Source organism: Entamoeba histolytica, genomic scaffold, assembly GCF_000208925.1.
Source record: "Entamoeba histolytica HM-1:IMSS scf_1104750518109 genomic scaffold, whole genome shotgun sequence".
Lineage (NCBI taxonomy): Eukaryota > Evosea > Mastigamoebida > Endamoebidae > Entamoeba > Entamoeba histolytica.
In genome coordinates, this window is record NW_001914895.1 from 78,124 (window position 1) to 94,149 (window position 16,026).

Genomic DNA, 16,026 nt, shown 5'->3' on the forward strand with positions numbered 1-16,026 from the left:
TAATAAATTTCAAAAGAAAATGAGTAACGAAGAGCAAATTCCTGATAATTGGAGTCAACGAATTCAGATTGAACCAAAGATTTTATTAAATGAGATTAGATCACTAATAACATCTCCAGATTTTAGTAAAAAAACCGAACAGTATAAGTTAAATGTTTTATTTTTCCATTGTAAATTATTAGCATTCCATATATCTGAAGATTCATACGAAGTAATGAAAAAACCGAATGAAACTAATTGTTACTGTCCGAGAAATAAAACAGAAGAAATTCTTCTTACATTAAATCTTATTGAAGTGATTGTTGGAAAAGATGTATCTAAATTAGCTAAAACCCCTTATTTTGTTTTCTCAATTATTACATACCAACATGCTCATTTAGAAACTTTGTTAATAAGAATGTACGAACGAATGATTAGTGCTATGTCAGGAGAATATGATCGTTGGTTATCATTTGCTTATACAATGATCAATTCAAAATATGACTCTCATTCATTACCAATTATTTCTCACATTACCAGCCGTCCATTACCACCACCAATATCAAAAACATTATTATATCATACTTTATTAAATACCCAACAATCATCACAACTAATAAATTCTAAAATCCCAAGTTTTTACCAAGGTATTGCTCATTCACAATTATCTGTTCTTAGAAATTCTTCTAATCATCAACAGCAAGCAATACAATTATTACTTCCTTTAATTGAAACATCTCCTATAGCTCGGTTTCATATTTCATTATTATATGCGGATATTAGACAACCATTAATTGCACTAAAAGTATTATTGCCGTTATTAAAAGTTCCTATGCCAGCTCTTAATGTATACAAATTAACTGTTTTATTATTAATTTCATTAAAGAAAACAGAAACAGCAAATTCTACATTGACCGTAGCAATCAGAAAGTATCCAAATGATTTATTCTTACGGGTTTGTCAATTACGTATAAAGCCTGATTTAGATATGCTTGTTGACCTCTTTAAACATTTCAATGAACAAGCCGAAACACATGAATGTAATGTTGCACCAAGTATTTTTCCTTCAGTCGGAAGTGATGTCCTTTCATCAACCAGAAGTTCTGCAAGAAGCACTGCTGGTGACCAAGCAAGCAGAGTATCTTCTTTAGCATTTGCTCAATCTAAATTAACATTTACTGAACGTGTATCTGTTTATAGTATCTTTGGAAGAAATGTTCCTGCTGCTTTATGGAAAGAGGCTGTTTTAGTGTTTAACGCTTTTAATATGAAAGAAGATATTAAGAAGTGCATCCAAGAAGGAGAAAAAGTTGCATGTTTAGAAGACTCAAGTGATTTAGATAGAAGAATTGGATTAGAACCAGTTCTACCTTCAGAATTCCATATGATGAGAGCAGTGTTATGTGGAGAAACAATTCAAATTGATGAATTACAAAAAGCAAAAATTGAAGGAAGTTGTGATGCAGCATTTGCATTGGTGAAAGAGAAAAATAAAGAGAATCTTAATAATAATGATAAACAATGTCTTATTATTGAAATTCAAAGCTATTTAAAACAAAAACCATTTGATCATAACGCATGGGAATTAATGGGTAATTTATACGAACAACTTGGAAACGAAAATAAGGCATGTGATTGTTTTGAATTAGCAATTAAGTTAAAAGATACTGAGCCATTACTTCCATTTAGTTGTATTGAAAGAACTGCTATTTTAAATTGAAAACATTTTATTTTAATAAATAACATTTTAGTTTTTTGTTATAGGGTTTTTAATGTTTTTGAAAGAAAGAAAAGAGTCATTGAAAAAATAAATGGCACTTCAATACAAACAAGCCGCCAAAGTTATTGATAATGTATTAAAGAAGAAAGCAAGTATTAAAACATCTATATACCAAAACAATGAAATAAAAAATAAAAAGATTATTTTAGCAATTGTATCAAAAACATTAGCAAATATGGAAACCATTGAAAAACTTCTTTGTGACATCAAAGACTTTAGAACAATCAAACAAAAAACAATGTTAATGGTAATGTTAAATGATTATATTACTAATGGTAAAATTAGTGGAGGAGGTGCTATCAAATCAGTTATTTTAAAAAATAAAGAAAAAATACCTATTCTTGAGAAGAAACAAAAAGAGCAAGAAACATTTAAATACTACCGATTAAATACATTACGTACAAAAGTATTTCCATCAATTTCTAACAAGGTTGAACCTGATAAATTTATTCCAAATTTATATAAATTAACACCACCTCTTTCTTTACCAATTGACACTTTATTATCACAAGACAAACCAAGTTGTTTTCCTGCCTTTATTTTAAATCCACCTGAAAATAGTATATGTATTGATGCATGTGCTGCACCAGGAAATAAAACAACTCATTTAGCAACAATTATGAATAACACTGGTATTATTTATGCATTTGATAAAGATATAAAACGAGCTGAGTTATTAAGAACTACAGTAAAGAATTATCAAGCAACAAACATTGAAGTTATTTGTGGGGATTTTCTTCAAAGCGACATTGAAGATATTCGTTTTGAGAATGTTACTCATATTTTATGTGATCCATCATGTTCAGGGAGTGGTATTCTTGAAAGACAACTAACAAAAGAAAAAAGAGATCCTGCTCGATTAAGAATGTTAAGTTCATTTCAAACAAAAATTGTTTCTCATGCAATGAAATTTAAAAATGTCCAATGTATTACATATTCAACATGCAGTGTCAATAATGAAGAAAATGAATGTGTTGTAAAAGCTGTATTAGATGAAAATCCATCATTTAGATTAGAACCAGCTTTTCCACAATGGCAAAGAAGAGGTATTGCTATTGATGATAGTTACCCATATGAAAATTGTATTCGAGTTGATCCACATGAAGATCATATGACTGGATTTTTTGTTGCTTTATTTGTAAGGAAATAATCAAAAATTGAATTTTTTTAATAACCATTTCTCTTACAGTTTCAATCATTTCCATTGTAATATATCATCTATAACATCTTCATTGTCATTTGTTGTACCTTGTTCTTCTTCATTCTTATCTTCAACAAATACAATTGATTGTTTTATCAAATTACTTGCTTCTTTAACATAATCATCTCTTACTTCTTTGTCCAAGTATAACCGAGCTAATGCTTCACTTAAACGAATCATAGACTCTAATTGCCTAACCGTCATACGGAATGGATTTGATTCTTTTCCTGTCATATCACTTTTACGTAAATCAGCAAATGTTTTTGCTAAAAGTTCTTTTGCTTCTTGTGTTAATTGGGGTGTAATCGTTTTGGCATGTCGAATGTATAACTTCAGGTCATTACTAGAAATAGGAGGATGTAATGCAGCAGATTTAAATTGATGGACACTAACAATATGCTCTGCAATTCTTCTATCACTTTCTTCATTTGGTTCATCTAACACAACAAAGAATAAATCAAAACGAGACATTAATGCATCTCCAATATTTAAATTTGATTTTAACGATCTGTTAGAGTCATATCTCCCTTTTAAGGGATTTGCTGCTGCAAGAACAGCAGCACGAGCATTAAGTGTAGCATGTAAACCACCTTTTGCAATTGAAATTGTTTGTTGTTCCATAGCTTCATGCAATGCAACTTGATTGAAATAATCCATTTTATCAAATTCATCAATACAACAAACTCCATTATCAGCCAACATCATTGCTCCAGCTTCAATATTAAAATCACCTGTTTCTGGATCTTTTAATACAGCAGCTGTTAAACCAGCTGCACTACTTGCCTTTCCAGAAGTATATATACAACGAGGATGGATTGTAGAAACACATTTTAAGAATTGAGACTTTGCAGTTGATGGATCTCCAATAACACAAATATTAATATCTCCTCTCAATGCAATTCCTTCTTTTGTTGTTTTATGAACACCACCAAATAATAATAATAAAATACCTTTTTTTATATTTTCATGTCCAAAAATATTTGGGGCAAATGAATTGATAAACATTTGAAAAACATCAGGATGTGAACTAATTTCTTTTACTCTTTCTAATTCTTCTTTTGTTAATGGTTTATCAATTTCGTTATTAACAGATTTTTCACTTTGTTGTATACAATTACAAATAAAAGATAGTTTATATACTAACTCTCTTACACCTAAATCATTTAATCCTTTAATTCCTTGTTCTAATTCTCCTGGTCGTTTTTTTTCTTTTTCTTGAACTGCGGTAACATTTCTACCAACTGAAAGTCTTGTTGTATCAGGTGCAGCAATTAATATTCCTATAAATGTACACGTTTGACCAGGTCTTACTTGTTCTACATTTTCTCCTCTTAAAATTACATCAATTGATCGAGGTAAACAACCACTTGGAATTTCATTTGAACATTCTTGAACTTTAACCTTCTGCCAATCTGTAAATGTTGATTTGTCAAGAAGTAACTGAAATCGAGATGTATTTGTACAACCAGATCCTAAACAACGCATTGGTTGAGTATATTTAAATTGTTGAGGAATAGGTGGTGATTCCCATCCACAGTCTAAACATTTAAAAACACCTTCGATTAATTCAGGACGGACTTCAGAAGAACGAGTAATTGTTCCATAAAAAGAGGTTAAACATCCTACAAGATTTGAGTGAAGTTTTCTAACAGTAACTGAGGTAGGTAAATTATAAAATCCAATAGCATCAATAGTATCCTTTAACGGAAAGATGCCATTTATTTGAAGGTAGTATTTATTACCAATGCTTGCAGCAACAGCAACTAATACCTTTTCAAAACGATAATATTGATTTTGAAGAGCGCCAGATACGTCTTCATCAAAATTTTGAAGGTCATTAAAATCAATAAATAGTGTTGTCCGTTCATTTTCAATAAGTAAATGAATTTCATTTTCATATTTACTCATTTGATACTGTTTAATAAATTCATCAAACTTTTCAGAAACTAAATCTGCTATTTCGTCACGGATCTTTGCTACTCCTTCATTAATCTCTGTTGGTGGAAGAACAGCTTGTTGAGCTTTTGAGTCAGTCTCTTCCATTATTCTATTTGTAGTTTTTCATTTTTTAAGTTTTTCTATGTTAGTAAAAACATTTTTGTTTTATTGCATTTTGTTTTGAAAAACTTTATTTTGTCACATTATTAAACATTATGTTATATAAAACACAATAAAATCAAAAAAAAAAACAAATTTTATATTTGAAGTTACAATTTAGTTAAACAATAAAAAAAAGATTGAGATTTGAAGAAAAGAAGTAGTTGTTAGAAAAAAGTTTTAATGATAAAAAGATTTATATCAAAAAATAAAGAAATTCTTTTATTAAAAAATAACGAAGAAACAAGAGATATTTGACATTTTCATGACTTAATTCTTTTTGAAATAAACCAGAGAGTTATGATAAGAAGCAAATATTGTAGTCAAAGAAATTATCAATCCAAAGGAAGAGAATTTTGTATTAGTTTATTAAATTAATACACAGAGATTGAATTACAGTTAAATGAAAGAAAAGAAATAATTAAAAAAAATATGTGAAATAAAAGAATCATTTGTAATTAATGGCGTAATGAATCTATATCATAAATTCTATTATTATCTTTCTTTACTTTATAGATTCTTACCATCCAATGAACTGAGGTAAATACCTCTTCTAAATGGTCTAATTCAATGTCTTTATAACCGATTTCTTTATTTCTTACTCTATCAAATCCAGTTGGCTTATTTCTGTCTGTCATTAATTCACCAAATCGGTAATAACATAATTTGTACATTAAAGAGTTTTTCATCGTTGATGTAACATTTGCTCCAACTTCTAATTCATGACTTGTTTTAGAATAATAATCACTTTCTTGAATAGTTGGATCAATTGTTCCACCAATTCTAACCATCCAAAGGAATTTATTAATATCATCTCCACTAAATCCAATAACACCTCCAAATATTACAAGAACATAATCAACATCAAGTTTTTTCAAGATTTTATAACTTTCTTTTTCTGATTTTGCAAATGCACCTCCAACAAGTGCAATATGTGAATTATTCCATGTATTATTATCTACAATAGTAGTTCTATTGGCAACAGCAGCAAGTTGATATCCATAATCCCACCAACTCATAATTTTAGAGTCTTTAGGAGTATTTTGATTTAACCATCTATAAGAATCTCTCAGATCATCAAAAACTATAAAGGAATTAGCTCCTGTAGGCACTTTCATTACAATTGATGGACTAGAATAACTTTCTCTTCCAACAAATAAACAATGATTAACATATGATAATAAACATAATGATAAAACCATAAAAATGAAAATTCCTACATTTTGCATTAAAGAGTAATTAGAACTACTTGTTTGTTTCTTTTTGGTTGATACTTTTTTAGTTTGTTCTTGGCTTTCTTCTTTAAAAATCACTTTAACAGCAGAACTATACATTTCACTAATACCAATAGAAGCAACGATACAAGCACCAGTAGATAATATCAAAATTAAACGAGACATAACTCCAGAGAAATAAACTGTTGTCATTACAAATAAAACAGTGAAAATATTTTCATCTGTTATATTCTTTAACATAAAGTAAATTCCTAATGGAATAAAGAAGCAAACTATATGAAGGTCAAAGAAAAATGTTCCCCATGACGTTGGTTGATGTTCTGAAACAGATGCAATAATTGGAATATGTTCTTTAGCATAAGTAGGATCAAGAAGAGCATAAAACCTACCAGTCCAAGGAGAAATCTTACCAGTAAGAGTTAACACTGTAATAATAAGAATACCAGTTATAATACTTGTCATAATACATTTAATATAAAATCTTTTAAATTGTTGTTCAGATAATTTTGATTTAATCCAGCTAAAGAAAACATATATTTGAATAAAAATAAATACAAACATTGATGCCATATGTTCAGATGAACGAATAGGTTGGAATCCAATAAAAGAAACTTGCATTGATAATAAAATACCAATAACATAAAATGTTGTATATGCAGTATATAATCTATTACTGAATCTTCCAAAGACTAATAATAAGAATGCATGTAATGGAATTAAGTTAATTATAAACACATAAGCACCCCATGAAAGTGCCATATAATAATATGCAAGTGCACATAAAGCTGCTTTAATTGGACTTCCACTTTTAACTGCTCGAATCCAAAGATAAAATGTTAATAATAAGACAAAAATAGAAATGCATTCATTATCATAACTTCCTGCAACTGAACGACTGATATAACCAGGAACAATAGCAATTAATAATGCAGCAATTAATGCAGCTTTTTGTGAAGCAATTTCAGTAGTCATTCTATAACCTACAAGGACAGTAAGTCCAGAAAAAAATGGTCCCATAAATACACAAATCTCTTTTATATCAACTGATAAGTGTAAAAATTCAAGTACCCTAAAGAAAAATACTGAAGTATACATTAATCCAGGATAAACAGTAACACCTACAATACGTCCTAAAGGATACCAAGCAGTTTCATCAAACCAATTATTAAATGCATCTAATCCATTTGCTAATAAATATTTACTGGCTCGATAATTGAAATATGGATCAAATTCATGAATAACACTTTCATATCTTAATACAGAATAAAGTCTAATTAATACTGCAATAACTACACAAATAAGAACATACAATCCTCGCATAGCTGTTGACTGAAGAAATGATTTAACCATTTCCATTTGTCAAATCTACAACTATTTTTTTTTAAGTTTTTTTTCAGATTTTTATTTTTATTTTATTTTTTTATGTTATTATAAAATTAATTTTTTTAAAACATTTTTTTCACATTATATAATAAAGATAAAAACAATAAATTATACGATAATTATTGTTATTTAATAAAAAATAAAAAAAAAGATGATAAGTAGATGAAAATGATTATTTGATATGGTTATTTTAGAAGACGTATTTTTGAAGAATATTGTTTTATACTTACCTACTTTTCATGATATTTCAACTTTTATTCGTATTAATAAAAAAGCAAATCAAATAGTTAAAACATTGTTTATTAATCCATACTTTACATCATTAATAAAATGTGAAAGTGATATTAAATTATTAAAAATTTTATTTTACTTTCCTATGATACAAACAGTACAAGTTCAATATCATGATTTAGGTTATATAGAATCAACATTAAAAGGTATTGAACAAATTTTTATTCAATACCGGATTGATGATGATTTAAGTCAATTTAGTGATACGACTTTTCTATATCCCCGTTTACTTAATTATAAAGGAGATATTAAAAAAATTCAAAACCAAATGGATAAACTTCAACGAATAACATTAATTAATAGCTCAACGTGTGACTTAAAATATATTATTAACCATATATCATTTTTTCCTCATTTAAAACAAATAACAATTTGTCTAGATTATGGTAGTGATACTATTGATATAGAAAAATATATTAAACAATTAATAGAATTAAGTATTGATGTAAATATTAATTATGAATCAATTGAAGATTTTGAATTTATTGAATCTCTTAGAAATAAAGTTCCTTTATCTGTAAAACATTTCTTTTATTCATTTTGTCCTTTTTCAGTTGTTGATTCTTCGATATTTGTTTTTTTGAATTCAATTTCTTCTTACTTTTATGATAGTTATTTAACAGAAAATGCATCTTCCTTTCAACAATATTATTATCCAATGAATTATAAAGGATTTTTAATTGCTTCTTATTATCCTTTCAATTCTTTAACTTCATTAACAATAAAAACACCTACTCCAACTATTCCTACTATTGGTTTATCTCCTTCTTTAATTGAACTTACTTTCCCATCAGATTTTATTACTCCAAACCTTCCAAACCTTTCAACATTAACTCATCTTCATTCAATATCATTAGGAATACTTAAAACACATTTAAAATTTCCATTATCACTTACATCCTTAACAATAAGTCATTCAGAAACTTGTTTCGAATGTCCTTCTAATTTACAGGTATTAAACTTGTCTTCTTATACAAAAAACTTTAAAATAAATAAAACACTTCAAAGTCTTTCAATTAATAAGTTAAATAGATCAATGAATATTCCACAAACTTTACAAAATCTTTCAATTAAATGTATTGCAAATATAAGTTTATGTTCTTCAATTACTTGTCTTAGTATTTTTATTGAAAAAATTGTTGTTGTTGATGACTTTTTTATAGAAATATTTGGTAAATATATATTCAGATATCCTGTCCCTCCTTTATTAAAACAATTGTCTATTTTGAATTGTAGATGTGTTGATGCAATTTCTTTACCTTCGTCTATTACTTCTCTAAATATTACAATGAATGCAGATAAACAAATACCAAAAGATATTCCAAAATTGTTAAAAATCCCAAAAACTATTCCAAAAGTTTCTATTTTATTTCAATTTGAAAATTTTCAAAGATATAATATTTTTCATAAAATTTTTGAAAATAATGCTCTTCAAGTAGTTAGAAATATTTATAGAACTATAAGTTCTATTTCACTTGAGAGATGTTCTTCTTGTGATTTGGAAGAGTAATTTGAATCTCATCATTAATTTGTAAATGGGTTTCTCTTCTTTTTTTTTTAATTTTTTTGTTTTTCTTCTAAATAAATTATTATCCTTAAGTGATATCTATTAATTATTATCATTTCTATACATTTTTAAATTCATTCATACATATGAAAATTTTAAGTTTAACTTTATTGTGTTGTTTTGTTTTTTATTCAATGAATGTGGTTCAAACTTTGTCTTTATTTTTCTTTTTCTTTATAAAAATTTAACTCTTTTTTGAATTAAAAACAAAATAAATACATTCTTAATAATCCAAAGTGGTAATATTTTTATGTCTTAAATTTTTTATGGTTCATATCTTTGTTTATAATAATTATCATCATATTAATGAAAATTTCATTAATTTTTAAATGAAATTGTAAGTATTTTATGATTAAATAGTTGTAAGTGAATTATAACGCTTAATTTATGAATAAAACAAAAAAGTTCATTTGTTTAACTACTAAAATGCTTCTTTATTTGTACTCAATAACAGAGTCTAATACTATGAATAAATAACTAGTTGATATATATAATTCCAATTACTTGAATATTTACCATAAAGATAAAATTAAAACAAACAAATAGAGTATAAAATAAAAATCTCTTGTAATTATCCAAGTCTTAAAGAAGATGTTATAACTTATTTATATTATTATTGTTATTCAATAATTTATTAATAATACGTAAATACCAAAACAAAAAGGATATTATTCACAATTAAATTCTAATTGAAAATAATTTTCATGCATATATACATAATTTATTTAATCATAAATTGAACTTCTATTCTATAAAAACAATATTAACAATTAAACCTCATCATTATTAATGGAAGGTACTTAAAAAAATTCTATAGAAAAATATTTAGAAAATAATTTATCTAACTTAAAAGACTAATGAAATACTATTTTTTGATTCAAATTAACATAATTCTCAATATCTTCATTATATAAACCTATTAGAAGATTCTTATTTATTTAAAGAAAAGTTTTAGTTTTTTAAGTCATTTGTCTTTATACATCAACAAATAAAACAGCAAAACAAGGAGTTATTTGAAATTGAGAAGACAGTATTATTAATACTAATCATTACATAAATGTAATACTAAATAAAACACACAAAAAAATAAATACAACTCAAAAAGAACTTAAAAATCAATCTGTATTACAATGAATGTAAAACTTGTTGTAATGATTGTTTTATTATGCATAGCTTTTATTACCTCTTTAACCACAGGAATATTATTTGGACCAATTATAGGAGTATGTACATTTTTATCATTTGGAATATCAATAAGTATTTTATATCCATTTTGTTCAACATTCTTGAACAATGTAATTAATCCACGACCGCCAAAACATCAACATTAATTTATTGTTTAACTAAATTTAAATTTTTGTATTTCTTAAATAAGAATCAAATGAAAGAAAAGACTGTAATCAATAATTCAAAAATTATCCATCTTGTCCAAATTGTTCAGCCCATTCACGATGTCTATTAACATCCTCTACAGAAATACTTGATCGTGAGTTTTTGATTGATTTCATAAAGTCCATCATTGTTACTGGTGGAACAACTAATTTACTTCCTTCAATTTGTTTCCAATTCATTTCCATAGCACCTTTATCTCCAGGACTACATGGTGTAACTAAATCATTTTGTATTTCTCCAGTGATTGGAGATGGTCCAGTTACATATTTAAAGTGAGTAGCAGCTTGTAATGTACGTACAGGTTGGTAAATAGCATCTTTACAAAGAGTAGCAATATCACTTCCAGAGAATAATTCAGTTTGTTCTCCAAGTATTTTAAAATCGTTGTCAGTTAATTGATTAGGTAATTTACCTAAATTCCATTTAATCATTTTAGCACGTGCTGATGCATCAGGAAGTCCAATATAAATCCTTTTTTCAAAACGTCTTCGAATAGCAGTATCCAATTGCCATGGAATATTTGTTGCTCCAAGCATTAATACCCCTTCCATAGAATTACCTACACCATTCATTTGAACTAAGAATTCAGTTTTAACACGTCTACTTGCTTCAGTCTCTCCATCCCCACGAGAACTACATAACGAATCAACTTCATCAACAAATATAATACTTGGCTTATTTTTTCTAGCCGTTTCAAATAATTCTTTAACCATTTTTTCTGATTCACCTAAATATTTACTAAGTAATGATGATGCAGAAACTGAATAAAATGTAGAATCAGCTTCAGTAGCAACTGCCTTTGCTAAAAATGACTTACCTGTACCAGGTGGTCCAAACAATAAAATCCCAGTCCATGGTTTTCTTTTATCAGTAAATAATTGTGGAAATTTAATAGGTAAAATAACTGCTTCTTGTAAAGCTTCTTTTGCTTTTTCTAAACCAATAACATCTTCCCAATGTACATTTGGTTTTTCTTTTAATACAGCATTCCCAACAGCATTACTACGAGCTTTATTTTCTGCGTCTTCTTCTTTATCTGGGTCATCTGATTTAACTCTTTCTCCACTTATCATTCTTTTTAAATATTCTGCCCGTTCAACATATTCTTTCACTCGTTTATTAATGATATTAACAACTTTTTCATTTTTTTCAGTTTTTTTATGTGCAACCAAACAGTCAATAGCCTTCTTATAATATTCTAATGCTTCTTTAGAATTTCCTTTTTCATCTTCCTCCATTGCTTTCTTAGAAAATTCTTTTCCTTTATCAAGTAACGATGTCATGTCTTAATGCTTTTTGTTTAACAGATCCGTTTCAATTTTCTAGTTTTCCATTCTATCTCTTATTCCTCACCTTTTCATTTAAACATCAAAAAAAAAAACATCTCAAACTTAAAATCATAGATTGTTATTTAAAACAAATTCTTTTCTATAATTTCATCTATCTTACCATATCCTTCTGTGAATACATTATTCACAACTACTGCATCTGCTTCTTTTTCTCCTTCCATTTCAATAAGTGCATTCTTTAAACGAACTTGGACTTGTTCTTCTGTTTCTGTACCTCTTGAACGTAAACGTTGTTCTAAAATTTCCATTGAAGGAGGTGCAATAAACAAAAAGAATGCTGCCACTTTACCTCTAATTTGTCTACTTCCTTGAAGATCAATATCAAGAATTGCAATTTGATTATTATTAGCAATGCGTTCAATTTCCATTTTTGAAGTACCATAGAAGGCTGTATGAACATGGGCGTGTTCAATAAATTTATCTTCTTCAATCATTTTCTTCATTTCTTCTTCTTCAATAAAGTAATAATCAACACCATTTTGTTCTTTACCTCTTGGTTTTCTTGTTGTGTGTGAAATACTAAATGAAAATTTCCCAGGAAATTTTTCCATAAGATGGTGCATTATTGTTGATTTACCTGCTCCACTTGGACCAAAAAGAACAAGAACCTGATATTTACCCATTATCTGTTTTCTTTTTATTACTTTTAATTTTTTTTTAGTTCCTTTTTTTTATAACAACATGACTCTTGCTTATGTTATTTTTTTTTTTTTTACTTTATTGTGAAGGTATGAATGACACAAAAGAAACAAAAATGTCTGATAGAAACACTTCATGAATTTGTTGTTTTACATCTTATCTATAAATTTTTTCTCACTCATTTCATGAAATTTTGAAAGTTTCAAAATATATCTAAATAAAGAATAGTGTAGTCTTAAAATAAAGTGATTAATAAAAATTTACGATACATCACAATTAGAACTGTGTAATTAAACTTCATCTTTCGGGATTTTATTCTATTGAAAGAATATAAGAAGAAAAATAAAAACAAAAACAAGTATAAGACGAAAATACTAAAAAAAAATGATAAAATAATAAATTATTAATAAAATGATACAAAAAATGAAATAAAAAGGAAGAAGTACCAAAAAAAAATAAAAGAAAGAACTAAAAAATATAGGTTTAATATAAAATGGAAGGAGAACTTACATTGAAAATATGTATAGTTGGAGATGAAAAATGTGGTAAAACATCTCTTACCCGTAGGTTTATTGGAGAAGAATTTAAAGAAGAGGTTGAACCTTTTCCAGAGAATTTAGTTTGTTAAAATAACACTAATTATTATTTAATAAGGAAATAAGATAGATGATATAGTTATTATTAACATGTTATAAAAAAGTAATTAGAAATTAATTTTCTTTAGATTACTAAAGATATTACTTATGAAGGTAAAAAAATTACATTAAATTTAATGGATCCATTAGATGATGGAACTGGAACTACTGCATCTTTTTATAACCATGCTAATTGTATCATTGCATTATTTGATCTTAGCAACAAAGACTCACTTCAAAATTGTAAAAATTGGTTATCATATGGTGATAGATATGTTGATAATGGTTATGTAAAAGGTGTTGTTGGAGTTAAGAGTGATCTTGAACGAGAAGTTACTAAAGAAGAAGCAGAAGAAGTTGCTAAAGGATTAAATTGTGAATATTTTGAAGTATCTAATAAAACAGGGGAAGGATGTACTGAAGTATATGATACTCTTTTAAAAGAATTATATGAGAAATTTATTGCACCAACTGATAAGGGTAATGATAAGAAAAGTCAGAAAAAAGGAGGTAAGAAAGAAAAAAGTGAAAAAAAGAAATGTGTTTTCCTTTAAAACAATTTTCTTTCATTATTTATTTTTCAGTCGTTTTTGTTCATTTATCGTTTTTTTTTACTTAAACTTAATATTTATTAAAAGAAGGAGTTATTTATAATAATAGTATTTGAGTGTATTTTTAATACTTCTTTTTTATTTCTTTTTTTTTGAAAATATTTATTTTTAAATTCAATAACCAAAATAATAATGTATTAAACAAACTTTATTTTTTAATTATTGAATTATTATTATCATAATTATTTAAAATTATTTGTTATAATAAAAAATAATTCAAAACGTTATTATTACGTGAGTTTCAAAAAAGAAAAAAAAATTTCTATTATTGTTATTGCTTGACTAGGTAAATACTGTGTCATCATAACATTATGGCATATCATCATTGTTAATAACATAATGTGTTAACCAATTCTATTAACATTAAACTAATCAATAATTAAATAGTAATTAATTAAGTGCTATTACTTTTATTTTCTATTTTTCTTTGCTCATCAGAGATTAGTTACATTCTGGTGTGTTAAGAGTGTTATTCATCAATTATTCAATTATTTTTTAGCTTTTCAATGTTGAGTATCATATCTTTCTATTCTTCATTCTTGTATTTCTTTTATATTAATACCTTTTCAAACACTATCAACTTTCCTCATTTAATTATCAATCTTATTATTATTATTATTATTATTTTAATTTATTGTATATTAAAATTACTCATTATTTCCTTTCTTATATTATGATAAATGAATATATAATTATCATTGTAATGTTAATATTACAACAAAAAAATATAATAAAAAGAAGAGAAAGAAAGGTATATAAAAAGAAGAGAAATATATAAAAGAATAAAAAGAAAGTATAAGAAGAAAGAATATAAAAATAATAAATCACAAAGAGGTAATAAAATATGAAAAGAAGAAATAAAAAGTGTATTTTTAATGTAAAAATTAGAAATATGAAATAAAAGTGTCTAATTTAATGATGTAAAATGATTAATATTATTTTATTAATGAAAAATATTTTACTCTTTTTTATGTTTATTATTTATATGTATAATTTAAACATGATGTTTATTATATAATCAATCATATGTGTTATGTTATTATAACATGTAATAAGTGATAAAATATAAATGAAAATGATATGAATATATGATATAGAATATAAAAAACAAAAGAATAATAAGAATAAATGATAAATAAAAGGAGAAATGATAATCAATGATATAATAATAAAATCAAAGTATAAAATATAAAATTAATATTAATATAAATCAAAAGAGAATAAATATAAAATGAAAATAGATATAAATGATAAGAATATAAAAATGAATAAGATGAATAAACAAATAAACAAATAGAAAAGAATAACAATAAGAAAATCTAAAGAATATAAACATAAAAAAATAAAATAAGAATAATATAATAATATATATATATAATAAGAAGCAATACTAATGATATAAATAATATAAACCAGAGAACATATAATATCCAACAATAAATATATAAAAATCCCATAGATAAATAACATATAAATAAACGAATAAAAAGAATACAAATAATGAAATATGATTCATCAAATAATCTACTTCATTAATATTTCATACAAAATGAATACAAATGATCATAAAATATAAACATAAATATATACAGATTGTATATTTATCATATTTTTTATTTTTTGATTATTATTTTAGGAGCAAAATATAATAAATGGAAAATTCTATGGATGCAAATTATTTTGCATCTTTTTTCTTTTTTGTAAATTATTTAGATGCATTTTTTCTTTGCTAATTTTCGTACCCCATTTAAACACATGTTTTAATTCTTTACTTAATCTCATCATGAAATATTATTCATTGTATATTTTTCATTTTGATTAGACGTTTCATTATTTCAAAAAATGTTTGTGTTTAAACTCAAAAAGA

The 16,026-nt window shown here is 25.7% G+C and overlaps 8 protein-coding genes across 8 annotated transcripts; 4 read left to right on the forward strand and 4 right to left on the reverse strand.

The window, feature by feature from the left end:
• Nucleotides 1–19: 19 nt before the first annotated feature.
• Nucleotides 20–1,699, forward strand: EHI_118850 (uncharacterized protein; the record flags this gene model as incomplete). The annotated part of the gene is made up of 1 exon (XM_649018.1): nucleotides 20–1,699. The coding sequence occupies one exon, from the start codon at nucleotides 20–22 to the stop codon at nucleotides 1,697–1,699; it is 1,680 nt and encodes a 559-aa protein (XP_654110.1).
• Nucleotides 1,700–1,790: 91 nt separating this feature from the next.
• EHI_118860 (Putative methyltransferase NSUN5) lies at nucleotides 1,791–2,909 on the forward strand (the record flags this gene model as incomplete). Its single annotated transcript, XM_649017.1, has 1 exon — nucleotides 1,791–2,909. One exon carries the CDS (start codon nucleotides 1,791–1,793, stop codon nucleotides 2,907–2,909), a length of 1,119 nt encoding a protein of 372 aa, XP_654109.1.
• Nucleotides 2,910–2,954: 45 nt separating this feature from the next.
• On the reverse strand, nucleotides 2,955–5,003 carry EHI_118870 (DNA replication licensing factor, putative; the record flags this gene model as incomplete). Its single annotated transcript, XM_649016.1, has 1 exon — nucleotides 2,955–5,003. The coding sequence occupies one exon, from the start codon at nucleotides 5,001–5,003 to the stop codon at nucleotides 2,955–2,957; it is 2,049 nt and encodes a 682-aa protein (XP_654108.1).
• A 512-nt stretch (nucleotides 5,004–5,515) lies between these two features.
• On the reverse strand, nucleotides 5,516–7,648 carry EHI_118880 (Oligosaccharyl transferase, putative; the record flags this gene model as incomplete). The annotated part of the gene is made up of 1 exon (XM_649015.1): nucleotides 5,516–7,648. The coding sequence occupies one exon, from the start codon at nucleotides 7,646–7,648 to the stop codon at nucleotides 5,516–5,518; it is 2,133 nt and encodes a 710-aa protein (XP_654107.1).
• Nucleotides 7,649–7,856: 208 nt separating this feature from the next.
• On the forward strand, nucleotides 7,857–9,476 carry EHI_118890 (uncharacterized protein; the record flags this gene model as incomplete). Its single annotated transcript, XM_649014.1, has 1 exon — nucleotides 7,857–9,476. One exon carries the CDS (start codon nucleotides 7,857–7,859, stop codon nucleotides 9,474–9,476), a length of 1,620 nt encoding a protein of 539 aa, XP_654106.1.
• Nucleotides 9,477–10,948: 1,472 nt separating this feature from the next.
• Nucleotides 10,949–12,208, reverse strand: EHI_118900 (vacuolar sorting protein VPS4, putative; the record flags this gene model as incomplete). The annotated part of the gene is made up of 1 exon (XM_649013.1): nucleotides 10,949–12,208. One exon carries the CDS (start codon nucleotides 12,206–12,208, stop codon nucleotides 10,949–10,951), a length of 1,260 nt encoding a protein of 419 aa, XP_654105.1.
• A 128-nt stretch (nucleotides 12,209–12,336) lies between these two features.
• Nucleotides 12,337–12,897, reverse strand: EHI_118910 (guanylate kinase, putative; the record flags this gene model as incomplete). Its single annotated transcript, XM_649012.1, has 1 exon — nucleotides 12,337–12,897. One exon carries the CDS (start codon nucleotides 12,895–12,897, stop codon nucleotides 12,337–12,339), a length of 561 nt encoding a protein of 186 aa, XP_654104.1.
• A 509-nt stretch (nucleotides 12,898–13,406) lies between these two features.
• EHI_118920 (Rab family GTPase) lies at nucleotides 13,407–14,102 on the forward strand (the record flags this gene model as incomplete). The annotated part of the gene is made up of 2 exons (XM_649011.1): nucleotides 13,407–13,532; nucleotides 13,638–14,102. 2 exons carry the CDS (start codon nucleotides 13,407–13,409, stop codon nucleotides 14,100–14,102), a joined length of 591 nt encoding a protein of 196 aa, XP_654103.1.
• Between the last annotated feature and the right edge of the window lie 1,924 nt (nucleotides 14,103–16,026).